Here is a 13,232-nt window from a genome sequence, read left to right as displayed (position 1 = left end):
TTCTGTGAATAAAATGTTGCAGAATTCTCTTGGTTTATTTTTAATAATATGTGTTAGTATCAAAATTACTCAGTATAAACACTTAATCGAAGCCGAATTTAAAAAAAAAATAGTGGCGAGCACGCCAACCTCGAAATTACCGTCAAAGCAGTTGGTAGATGAACAAGCGGTGTTTTGATGCTACACGTGAGGTTCAAATGAACTGTTCAGCTTTTTTAATGAGACAAAATCAGCAGGAGATCCGCAGGGAGACAATTTATTTGACCTCTTTCGTGTTGTAGTTTGTAACGTTACACAAACACAAAGCTGGGCAAGTTCACAAACAGGAAGAAATCGTCGCTGTCATATCGACACCGACGACGGCTGGTGGTGAGTACCATAGAGCTAACGTTAGCTAACTGGTTAGCCCATTCACAGACAATACATTATAACAGCTGTGGCTTTTATCTTATTGGAACAGGCGAATGATAAATACAGAGCTCATACTGTAACATTTTAGGATGTGAATATTATTGAATAGAGTTTCTGAGTTGTTCGCTGATGTTTGATTTAGTTATCCGGACTAGCCGAGGTGGGGATGGTTCTGGTTCTGACCAATCACGGCGCTCCTAAATGTAACGCCGCCTTTCCCGCTACTGTAGATGAAGTTATCGAACGCACTTCCGGATTCTGCCCAGACAAAAGGTGGCGCTTAAGGTCGTCTCTGTCACGTCAATTAGTAAACGAGCATCCATCGTCAGGGTTTGACATTTGCGATTAAGAAGTAATTTCCCGCCTGTTTCACGTGCGTCTTTTCTGTCCCACTGCATCATTTTACATCAATAAGAGCAACGATGCCACTTCCATCTCCGGTTATTCCGGCTCCACCTTAACACACCGATGTCAGCTTTTCATGCAGGTTTTTTTTTGCATTGACGTCAACCGCATACACCACAAAACAGAGGTTTTCTTCATATTTCGTATGCTTGAATCAGAATATGGACAGATAGCCAGACACTGTGGTACCAAACCAATCTGACTGCGACAGCTGCTCATTTATCTCTCATCACATCGAGGAAGACACTGTGTGCAAGGATAACCGCAACACAACAACCGGTAAAGAAATTACACATTCATTCTTCCTCTTGCCGCTGCAGCAGCTGATATCTGCTGCTATTTAAAATAGATGGAGTGGGGGTTGGGGTTTCTTCTGATCACACAAGGAGGCTGATGTACGAATAGAAACATCCCGTGTGTCCAAAAGAGATTACAGTGCAACATTTGTGTATCCAACAAGATTGTGCATGTTTGTCAAGGAGCCACAGAGCCTCAGTGTGGATGTCAGCCAAGGTTTTGAGTCTGAGAGACGAGAGGAGATTTTAAGAGACAAGCCTGGGATGAACAGGACAAGTGCTTTACTCTGTTAGTTCTAACTGAGACAATTGCGTTTTCACGTCTGCCTCAACCTCCCTTGTTTCCATGTCTCACTTTGCAGCATTGTCTCATGTTATTCCCATGGGCACGAGAGCAGAATGTTCCCACACACACACGAACATATAGATGGTGTGTTTTTGTGGTCCATTGTGTGGGAACCAAAGCTCGTCACCAGGCAGCTGTGGTGACATTTGAGATGGTCTTCAGTGGGACACTGCAGTGTACTGAGTTTAAAGAGTGCCTCTGAACAGATGACAACATAATTGTGATGTATTAATGATCAGTGAATTGTGTACTCGACATGTGAAGCTCAGCTTTATCAGCACTGATGTTGTTTCAGCCTTGAGGGTGTCTTTTCTTGGACTTCCAGTAGATCTGTGGTGGCTGCCTATTTGTGTCAATGAGCATGTGTTCTATTTACAAACATAAATGAAGAATATTCATTAAAAAATTAAAGCCCCACTAAAAGGGAAGATTTCTACATCACATTGCAGGACACTCACTCAAATAGCAGGTTATATGATATGGAAAAGTACCTATTTATCTACCCGATTAGTGATATTTTAAACATTATGTGGAAGCTCTCCATCAGAGGAGTATGGGTTACCTTGCTTTACACTCCTCAAGCACACTAACCTCTGCTCATTTGCCTGTTTCTCTATCCTTGTAAGGTTAAATCAGCACATTTGTGCAAAAAATATTTTCTTCCTGAAATCTGTTTTAGGCCTGTTGTAGTCCGGTTTGCCTTATCTAGTGGTTTTCCCTAGTGTATCCGAAACAGTCATCAGACAACAGCAACTTCTAAGATGCAGCGTGACGATGGTTATGCAACAATCTGAAGTGTATTCTCCATCCGAGAGCAGGATGAGAGTACAAAGGAAAAGGCTAACTCATCTCTGCTACATCCTCCTCTCCTCCCACCCTGCCTACCCAAGGTTGCAGCTGGGTGAGGAAGGGGTGGGTGTTTGGGTGGGTGAGTGGGTCGGGGGGTTCATGGCTAATTGTGGTGTAATTAAACTCGCTGCTCAGCAGTCACTGCACTTAGATTAACTAAGACAGTCCAGTAGATGAGAAACCTGCACTGATTTTATTCTGGTTTAAGGAATAATGTCCACCTTCTGTCTATTGTCATAAAGCAGTTTAATCAGTGTTGACATTGAGTGTCACACAACGAGGTCAGGCAACCTACTATGCTTTGTAATTGCACTGAGATTCCTGTCATGCTGGTGGGCTTCCTGTCATTGCTGTCTGGTTGGGTACTATAACAGTAACAATGATAGTTCAGGACGCCTGTCATAGCACCTGCATCCTTAAGATAAATTAAGCACTTGCAGGTGGAAATTTTTTCTGATGACAAAGGACAAAGTTAATGACATTGGTATTAACTGACATGAAAATGGCTTTCTGCATGTTTCAGTTGCCCAGAGTGTGGCCCAGGCAAGAGCCCGCGACCGCCACATCAGGGACCATGATGGAGGGGGGCATGCAGCTGCTCAACCGAGATGGCCACAGCATCTCGCACAACTCAAAGCGCCACTACCACGACTCCTTCGTGTCCATGAACAGAATGCGACAGCGTGGCTTGCTGTGCGACATTGTGCTCCATGTCTCCAACAAAGAAATCAAGGCACACAAAGTGGTGCTGGCATCCTGCAGCCCCTACTTCCACGCTATGTTTACCAGTAAGTTCACTCTTTGTTGTCTAACTTGACTGACTTTATTTCTATGCATGACACCTGTTTTCACTTTGTTTTGTGGTTTTATCCCTGAAACCCATAAAGCCCAGCATGTTGCATGCCTCAGACATTTGAAGCTCTGACATCAAGCTGTGCATCATTTTGCTCCGTCGCTCAGAGTTTGATGACACAACATCTCATGTGTGCAGTGAACGCCACCTCATCCTTTTCGGCATCATTGCTTCCTTCCCCTTCTTCCTGTCTGGGGCACAGGTGGTCAGATGAGGACTGTGAGTCTCAGATTTCCTCCCGACACTAGACCTTTGTGAGGGTACAATGTGTCTCCAGACAGTCAGTTGTCTGGCTCTGAGACTCAGCTGCAAGGCTTCCTCTCATCTGGCCCAGTCTTTAATTAGCCCTTGCTAACAGAATCTGATGATCTGTCATGCTCATTGGAACAACAAAACCACAGCTCCCCTGCAGATATTGTTTGCAATTTCTTCTAACTGATAGGAGATGAAACACTTGACTGTTCATGTGGAACCTCCTGACACAGAGTTCTGCAGGAACACCCACATTGGACAAGAGTGTATATATTCAGAAATATTTGGCGGCAGTGTTGTATTCATTAGGAGCTGCCGTGTGTCAGCATGATTGAACAGGGAGGAAAAGAAAGTTTCACTGGTTATAACTTTAAAATATAATGTCTCTCGTTCTGTGCGGTCATGCAGATGAGATGTCAGAGAGTCGGCAGACCCACGTCACCTTGCATGACATTGACTCTCAGGCCTTGGAGCAGCTGGTCCAGTACGCCTACACAGCAGAGATTGTGGTCGGGGAAGGCAATGTGCAGGTAGGGTAGAGGATCTAAAGACAAAGTAGTCAAATTAGACTTTTTTATCTGATCTCTATTCATCACATCTCATAGAGCACAAGTTGATACAAAAGACTGGTGTATTTCCACCTGAAATTGCCCTCTTCCTAGACGTTGCTCCCAGCTGCCAGCCTGCTGCAACTCAACGGGGTGCGGGATGCCTGCTGTAAGTTTCTCCTCAGCCAGCTGGACCCCTCCAACTGCCTGGGCATCCGCGGATTCGCTGACACGCACTCCTGCAGCGACCTGCTCAAGTCGGCACACAAGTATGTCCTGCAGCACTTTGTGGAGGTGTCCAAGACAGAAGAGTTCATGCTGCTGCCACTGAAACAGGTAGGGTTGATGCTTTTTCTGTCTCCTGCTGTGTCTCCTTTTAAAGAAAGGAGTTTTAATGGTGGCAAACTGTTGGTGAATCAGTCTACTGAAAATTGCTTCTTCTGTTTGTTACTCCACAAGAGTAAGCAGTTTCGTTATAGTCAGCCATCACGGGGAACTTGAATGTCTCAGTCTAGTTTGTGACGACTGATGGGAGTCACATTACTTAAAAATGTCATTCATCAGGAATTCATGACAGAACATTATTGACTCTGGGTGAACAACTTGCTGCGTACCACACCTCAGTGCCTCTACTCAAGTAATCTAGTTGCTTAGAAATATGCCAAAGAAAACACAAAGATGAGCTTACAGTAATACTAAGAAGCACCTAATTTTCTGTATACGTACATCACCTTTTTCTCACTAATATGAGTAAAATTGCACGTATCCAAACCAGCCAAAGTTTTCATCACCAAGGCTCCCCAGAAGTAGTCGGCACAAATGTGCCGGCCATCAATCACTGTCTCTTGTGGTTTCATCATCCCAACGTGCTGCCATGGACTACTTTATGTGGCACGTCATTTCAGCCAAACTATCTCTTATTCATCATCTGGATACAGCAGTGGCAACGCTGTGGCTCCTGAGCTGGAAGCGGTAATTAAGCAAAGCAAGTGACATTTTCACACCTCCTGTACTGTTTACAGCTAACAGCACTGGTCAATTCACCGAGGTATTAACAAGGGTTTGTCTGTCGGTTCCAATGTTTCACTGTTACAATACTCAGCCAAGGTTTTCGCGAGATTTAGGTTTGCTAATTCAGTATTAGACGAGTGATGGAGTGGCCAGTGGTCTACTAATTTCATTCTCAGACTAGCAGGATAAACTGCTGAAGTGCCCTTGAGCAAGGTACCTGGCACCAACTGCTCCAGTGGAGCTGCTCATTGACCACAGATCAGACCAGATCAGTACTGGCAGCCTTTAGGTGTGAATGTGTGTTGAGCTGAGTTTTTCATACAAAAAGAGACAACCACAGTCAAATAAAGGTTAAAGACGCACAGAAGGCACAGGCTCCGATCCAAATTCAAACAAAAGAGATGTCCCTCCGCACAAAATCAACAAAAGGGATTGGGACCAAAACTGATTTATAAGTCTGATGTTAACGCAGTCATGCTTGTTCAAACAGGAGGTAATTAGGCCTATGATTTGAAGTACGAGCATCAAAGCACCTTTGTGCTATTTTTTCACGTATAAGTGAATGTTCCTGCATTGTTAAAGTTGACTGAAATTACCTATGAACACGATGTTAAAATGTTTACAAACCTCATAGATTTTATTTAGACTCTTTTTCATTTTTAAAAATTAGCCACACAATATCAGACTTACTGGTAATAGACTGCATGTAAAAGTCCAGCAGGTGATGTCTTCCTCCAGTCAGGTGTAGGAGGGGTTCATCTTGTAAAGAACTACATCACGTCTTTTACAAAATGGCGACTGTTTCACACAAATGGCTGATGAGCCATGTTGGATGACAATAAATTAAAGTGACAGTGAAAAGAACTAACAAACAGACGACAGCATCACTTTCTTATTATGTCCTTGCCTCTCTAAGGAACAATCCCCTTAGCACTAAAGAGATTGTGCTCTATGAGAGTAAACTTTACTCTCTCTGTCTGTGGCCTCCAAAGCCTTGAGAGTGAATCTGCAATAAGAGTGTGTGGGCACAGTCCATTAAAACAGTGGACGTTTAAGTGCATAAGGGCAGATTAAAAATAGATTATTGTCTTTTTCTTGTTTCTATTGTTCTGTCTCTCTAGTTCCTTCATCCCGCCGCCCCATTCTGTCTGCCGCTGTTCCGTGTCATAAATCTGCGCCAGATCTCGATTTATATACTGGTTGCTCTTAAGGACTATGAGCTCGCAGAGCCGTGAAATATGCCCCATATTTCTCTCCATGTTCTGTGAAGGAAGTGGCAAGGCATGGCAGGGTCGTGACTAGTCTCCTTTGGCAATGCTTCACTGACGTAGTATCACATGCATGACATTATAAGGACAACAAAAGATGGATGTATCCTTAATTCCAAGTGTGTGGTAGTCTGAAACCTCTCTTCATTCATCCCTCATTCCTGCCGCCGTACTACAAGGCCAGTTAATACACTCGTAAATCCAATTTTCTTTTACATCCCCTCCACAAACACACAATCGTTTGTTTGAGTTAATGAGATGCAGCATGTACATGCAGAGGTGAGGGAGACTGCAGGATGGAGCAGTAGCAGTAGCAGTAGCAGCATTTCTCTGTGTGACTGTGGATTAGTGGAAGCTGTTCCTGGGAGGCTGTTAACTGTTGCCCTGATCAGGCCAGGCAAGACGGCAGCAGCAGCTGCCTGCTGCGGCCCCACCCTGCCCTGCCAGCTTTGGGTTGATCTGGGAACAGTGCCAGCCAGCCACTCAGACTGCAGCACTCGTTGTGCCACAGACACACACGCACACACATGTGGTAATGTAAATATAACCAAGCACCACTATGCACTCACGAACCTTACAATACACAAACATTTATGTGAAGCTGAACTGATGCTTAAAACGATTTTGTTTCACTTTATTTTGAATCGATTGATACTATTTAAAGAGCCATTTTGAAACGATGCAGACAAAACAGAGCACTGCCCAACCCTTTCAAACATCAGTCTGGATAAAGTGCAGTACAGCAAATCAAGGGAGAGAGAAGAGAGGTGGTAGGAAGAGAGGCAGCAGACAAAGTCAGGCACAACATGCAGGAACGGTCGATAGCTTACGCAGTTTACTTCCAGTGTTGTCATGTTTGGTTGGGAAGCTTTCTCTGTTAGTTTCTTCAAAAGCAATGATGTCACAGTTGAATAGAAAGCACTGTGAAACTGAATTTGAGAAAATTGCTCTTGTAAGTGATTATATGAAATGTCCATCTGCTTTGTCTTCTCCACCCAGGTCCTGGATTTGATCTCCAGTGACAATCTCAATGTGCCATCTGAAGAGGAAGTGTATCGGGCTGTGTTGAGCTGGGTGAAACATGATATAGATGGACGCAGGCAGCATGTGCCTTGGGTAAGACGTGTCTCATCTCATCTGAGAGGACATCAGCAAGAAATGTTTTTGTTTTTTTTTTACATTGACTCCATAAAATACCTCCATCATATTTCCTTCAGTGCCCTTCTTGTGACTCTAACTCACCCTCCATCATCCCTTTGCCCTGTTAGCTGATGAAGTGTGTGCGGCTGCCGCTGCTGAGGCGAGACTTTCTGATGAGCAACGTGGATACAGAGCTGCTGGTGCGTCACCACTCGGAGTGCAAGGACCTGCTGATTGAGGCTCTCAAGTACCACCTGATGCCTGAGCAGAGGGGAGTCCTCAGTAATAGCCGGACACGCCCACGACGCTGTGAGGGCGCCAGCCCTGTGCTCTTCGCCGTTGGTCAGTGTGCCCCTGAAGGTACCCAATAGGGTACACTTAGGCCACACATGAATAGACTGTACTTTCTGACTCTCTTAAAGGGTGCATTCTTACAGCCAGGAGATACAAATACTGATATAATATGAGACTAGATATTGCCTGAGATTTTTAGGTTGTTGTCATATAGTACATATACTACTTTATAGTATAGTAGTAAATGTTTTTCAGGGCTTAATGGGTGCTTCTTAGTAGAGTGAAATATTTGTTTGAACCACTTTGATTGTTAAAGCTGAATGAAATGTGCAATGAATGCCACATCCTGCTTTTAATGCCTTTTTTTAAATCCAGTGTTAGAATATTTTATTTTGAGATCATATTATTCATGATTTAGTTTAAGGTCTATATTATATTCATATTATTGTCATTTAGTCAACGCTTTGCTTACACTAAACCATATAAATGCACTACAACAGATCTTTGTTTGGTCTTATGCCTGGGTCTCATCTTAATCATCCCAAAAACCCAAACATCAAAGCATTTTTTTCACCATACTGTGTTTGTGTGTGTGTGCACCTGCAGGTGGTGGCAGCCTGTTTGCCATCCACGGAGACTGCGAAGCGTATGACACCAGGACAGATCGCTGGCACATGGTGGCGTCCATGTCCACTCGGCGGGCACGGGTGGGCGTGGCAGCCATTGGGAACAGACTGTATGCTGTTGGAGGGTGAGTGAGAACCATCGTGAGGAAGCTTTGGCAGACGTGAATGACAATGTACATGTAAAATTATGATAGTTGTGCAAAAACGAATGGCTTCATCCTTGTGCCCCGAGTAAGCTGTTACTTCCTCAATGCAAAATTCCTTTTTAACTTGACTGTTTCTGTTCCCATTTATTGCATCTTTGTTCACAGATGATTTGAGGAAAATGAATAATCAAAAAGCCATTTCTGACTCTTTCATATCCACTGCTCCTCAGATATGATGGCACCTCAGATCTTGCTACCGTAGAGTCCTATGACCCCATCACGAACTCCTGGCAACCTGAGGTTTCCATGGGAACACGGCGGAGCTGCTTGGGTGTTGCCGTCCTGCATGGTCTGCTGTATGCTGCTGGAGGTTATGATGGAGCCTCCTGCCTCAATAGGTACACACAGAGTGACATTTTGGTGAAATTATGTTTTGATACTTTTAAGATAAATTTGCTGCATTGTTGTATCTAGTTGCAAATTTTTTTGGTTGTCCTGATGTGATTTTCTAGGCCAGGCTCTCCTAATGGCATTTGAAAGACTTGACCATGTCGGAACAAAAGCAACCACTCATCTTGTGCTCATGCCCTCTCCCAAGTCAGGCTCATTATCTGCAGCGGCAGTTTTAGGTTGGGCAGTTTTTCCCCACATGATGAAATATAATAATAGGCCAGTGGCTGGCTTGCTATCTGCAGTGTTACGGTTGCGTACGGCATTGTGCACCTGTCCTCATCATGTACATGATGGCCTCCACTGTTGGGAGGGATTTGGAGGCAGAACTGAAGTGTACTAGAGAGGGAGTGGTACAAGACTGGAAGTTATATTCTTTCAAATTCTGAAGCTAATCCACTCTCCTCTCAATCCTACTACCTGCTGATTTAAAGCCAGTTTATCTAAATAGGGAATTCTTGCAGTGTAATTATATACAATTACCACAAGTCTTTTTCTCCTCTTTCAGTGCAGAGCGTTATGACCCTCTGACCAGTACATGGACCTCGATTGCTGCCATGAGCACCCGTAGGAGATATGTACGAGTAGCAACTCTGGGTAGGACCTTTCCACAAGCATAATAACATGGACATGCTGTTCTAATGCTGTTCTACTGAATGCTTTTTTCACTGTCTACATTTTAATGTCTGAAATCAAGAGGGAGTTGCCAACTTGCTAATCTACTGCTAATATTTACATTCTGAGTGTTTACTCCCTTTTCCCTTCCAGATGGCAGCTTGTATGCAGTGGGAGGTTATGACAGCTCCTCACATCTCGCAACAGTGGAGAAGTATGACCCCCAGGTAAATTGCATGCTGTTAAATTTATCATCAAAGAAACTTGCCTGTTACCGGGATCAACTGAATGTGGAGCCAAAATCAGACACTACAGATTAATGTATGAACATGTGGCCAACGCACGTGTATTGATTTAATGAATTATGCTCTAATGAATAGAGCAACACATGGACAGCCATTGCCAACATGCTGAGTCGGCGCAGCAGTGCCGGGGTGGCTGTGCTGGACGGCATGCTGTACGTCGCCGGAGGCAATGATGGCACCAGCTGCCTGAACTCAGTGGAGCGGTTCAACCCCAAGACAAACACCTGGGAGGGAGTGGCCCCCATGAACATACGCAGGTTAGTCTGCACCCAGAGTTCATAGTAGTCCAGACAGAATGGACAAGTTCAGGTCCAGTGAAAAAGAAGTGCATCTTTCAAAACCGTGATGGTATGATAAAGAAAGAAGTCAAGTCAACTCTACCAACTGTGAACTCGCTTTCAACAGTTTGACTTTGAGAACCACCTTGTCAGAGTTTGGAGAGCCACCAGAGCGAGTCGGGAAGCAGCTTGCAGGCAAATGTATTTCTTCCTATAACATCACAAACGCAGAGATGATTCCTGTGCTTTAAATTTTTAAAATGAACCCAATGTCAGTCCCACAATGCACTGGTCATATTTTGAATAATATATATTCCTCCAGTGAGACATACCTTATCCAACTGAGCCATCAGGATGACCTGGCTCCACTATTCTATCTGCACAGGCCCAACTCACAGTAATGAAATGCTTAAATGCAAATACACTCTACATTTTTGTTGAGGCCTGTCCAGTTTTTATCCTACTTTTTGTGGCTCATAACAAACATGCAACACCTTGGTAATGGACTCAGCTGGTCTGCATTCGAGGAACACTTTGGTACCCACAGTACAAACCCCAGTTTTGACTTAACCTAAAATAGAGAATAAAATCTGCTTTGAAAAGGGATAGAACAAAACCTTAGAGCTGTCTGTATGGAGCTTGTCAAAAGGGTACCCCTGCTGCGATTATTTTTCTCTGTGGAAAATCTTTACTCTTCAAGGCGAGGGATTTAGGGCATTTGGATGTCTTCCTTACTGCCTAAACCTTCTTATGGCATAAACATCAAATGACCTATTTTCCACAACAGTCAGCTCTTTCTTATTTCTTAGAAGACGAAACTCATCTTGCGGGCAATTATCAAAGCGGATGTGCATGCAAACACTCACCGCATTGTATTGATACAAGATCGACATCAGGGAGGGAGATAGAGAGATGTAGCACTCTTGGATTTGAGGACACACCAGCAGATTCACTCATTCCCCAGGCCCTTAGACACACACACACACACACACACACACACACACACACACACACACACACACACACATTGTACGTATTAGTCAGTATTCTGTGGAAGCAGGGAAACCCGACAACAGTTGACTGTGCAGCCTCATGAATAACCCATGTGCTAATCAGCTGGCTTTGAGAGCTTTTATTATCTAGTTGCTCAGAGGCTCCATTTACACTGAAGATCCAAAACATCACACTGTACTGACCACTGATCTATCACTCTTCTTAACCATTTTACACACATGCTACAATGTTTTCACATTATTAAAATATCGTAGAATCATTTTTATTTCCAAAAAATCTCGCACTATCATGATAATGACTGGAACATTCTGACATTTTGGAACTAAATCCTCTTTGATGGCAGAAAGATCTGTTGTCTCTGCCAACAAACCATTAACTTTTCCACTGGTCCTCTGCAACGATTAATAATTAACTAAAGTATTATCAGCACCTTCTGGTGTCCTCAAACTGTGACACAGGAGGAACCCACCATTGTGTTCATTATTAGTTAATGCGATAATAATGAAGGGCCAGTATGCTTTTTAATTACTGTATAAGTCACTTACATCTCACAGTCTCTTTTGTTATCTTTTAGTTTTTCAATGCAATCATCGATAATTGTCATGCAGTGGGCTCACAATTTTTCATTCCAGGAGCACCCATGACCTTGTGGCTATGGATGGCTGGTTGTACGCAGTGGGAGGTAACGACGGCAGCTCCAGTCTTAACTCCATCGAGAAATACAACCCGCGCAGCAACAAATGGGTCGCGGCATCCTGCATGTTCACACGGCGCAGCAGTGTGGGTGTGGCTGTGCTGGAGCTACTGAACTTCCCTCCGCCCTCCTCGCCCACCCTCTCGGTTTCCTCCACCAGCCTTTGACACGGGGTCACCGCTTGGCTGACCTCAGCCTCTGCTGCTACAGCCCAGACTGGCTCTGGGAAGAGACGCAACTGCTCAGTTTGAGACGGGGAGGAGTGAGCGGATGGGAGTGGACAGGTAAAGGGATGGAGGGGGAAGAAGAGAAAGACGGGAGGTGTGGATAAGGCTCCTGGCTTGGTTAATACACAGTAGCCTCCAGAATTAGCGGCACTCTTAATCAAAATTAGCCAACCGTGGTTTGAAGTCACGAGCTATAGTAACAAAATCTTGGCATTTTTGAAAAGGTTGTTAATGTGCAGTTTATATTCTTATGGTATTGTCAAACCAACCTGGCTGCTTTGTACCAAGTTTGCCATAAATTCAGGATTGCACTGTAACTTGCCTGGATGCCTGAAAGCTCACTGTACAGCACCACCATACAGAAACCAGCTCCCGCTCTCTTCAAGAGTACAAAGATGTTCCCGGATAAAAAAGTGTTAACACTGACCAGTCCTCTCTCAAGCCTCACTTTTTTCCCCACCACTTCAGTGTTTGACACACTTTTTGTGAAACGTGGTGGACACTTATTTCTGTCATGTGTGATGTAAATGTTTTAGGTTTGATGTTGTCGTCCTCTGCAAATTTTTTTTCTTTTGATGTCAGGATTTTTTGCAATAATGTACAAAAAAGAGAAACTGAATGATTTTACTTTTGGAATGTAGCTTTTGACTGGTTTTACCATGCATGTTTACATATTGGCATTAACTCCCAACAGGAGGATAAAATGTTGTAGTGCTGCTATGCCACACTAGGTGGCAATAATAGGCAATGTTATAAACCCTTCCACAGAGCAAGAGAGTATACACACTAGAATTCAGAACTATAAATGAGATATATATCTATATCTATATCTATATCTCTATATATCTATATCTATAGATATATATATATCTATATCTATATATAGATATATAGATAGATATATATATATATAGATATATCTATATATAGATAGATAGATAGATAGATAGATATGAGAGAGAGAATAATTATGTTGAACTATATGTATTTATAAAATTAATAAAAATCTAATATATATTCTAGTTTAAATATGCTTACAGAAGGAAACAGATCAGACCTATGCCTATTAAAGAGTGTTTTTAATATATTTATTTAGGCGTGTGATGTGCATATCGTCAATGGAAATGACTAAGAATGTCTAAGTGTGAGAGAATAGTTCAGTTTGTGTTCATTGGGAGTTTCTCCTAGTTAAGAGGACTGATTG

The 13,232-nt window shown here is 43.3% G+C and overlaps 1 protein-coding gene across 3 annotated transcripts; it reads left to right on the top strand.

The window, feature by feature from the left end:
- The first annotated feature begins 290 nt into the window (after window positions 1-290).
- Window positions 291-12,258, top strand: klhl17 (kelch-like family member 17). 3 transcript variants are annotated; one of them, XM_070839150.1, is made up of 12 exons: window positions 291-369; window positions 2,831-3,095; window positions 3,821-3,942; window positions 4,075-4,296; window positions 7,239-7,355; window positions 7,508-7,721; window positions 8,280-8,424; window positions 8,676-8,843; window positions 9,404-9,492; window positions 9,664-9,737; window positions 9,891-10,072; window positions 11,740-12,258. In XM_070839150.1, exons 2-12 carry the CDS (start codon window positions 2,882-2,884, stop codon window positions 11,966-11,968), a joined length of 1,776 nt encoding a protein of 591 aa, XP_070695251.1. In that variant the 5' UTR covers window positions 291-369; window positions 2,831-2,881; the 3' UTR covers window positions 11,969-12,258. The 3 variants fall into 3 exon arrangements, with proteins under 3 accessions (XP_070695251.1, XP_070695249.1, XP_070695250.1); XM_070839148.1 differs by lacking the exon at window positions 291-369 and adding an exon at window positions 995-1,095; XM_070839149.1 differs by lacking the exon at window positions 291-369 and adding an exon at window positions 2,340-2,359.
- The last annotated feature ends 974 nt before the right edge of the window (window positions 12,259-13,232 follow it).

This window comes from Pempheris klunzingeri, chromosome 11 (assembly GCF_042242105.1).
Source record: "Pempheris klunzingeri isolate RE-2024b chromosome 11, fPemKlu1.hap1, whole genome shotgun sequence".
In the NCBI taxonomy this organism is placed as follows: domain Eukaryota; kingdom Metazoa; phylum Chordata; class Actinopteri; order Acropomatiformes; family Pempheridae; genus Pempheris; species Pempheris klunzingeri.
This window is presented reverse-complemented; position numbering and strand designations above follow the sequence as displayed.

Coding starts and splice junctions, on each gene's coding strand:
- klhl17 (XM_070839150.1), top strand. CDS start 2,882: ATGATGGAGGGGGGCATGCAGCTGCTCAACCGAGATGGCCACAGCATC. Junction 3,943..4,074: donor TCGGGGAAGGCAATGTGCAG/GTAGGGTAGAGG, acceptor CCCTCTTCCTAG/ACGTTGCTCCCAGCTGCCAG. Junction 7,722..8,279: donor CCCTGTGCTCTTCGCCGTTG/GTCAGTGTGCCC, acceptor GTGCACCTGCAG/GTGGTGGCAGCCTGTTTGCC.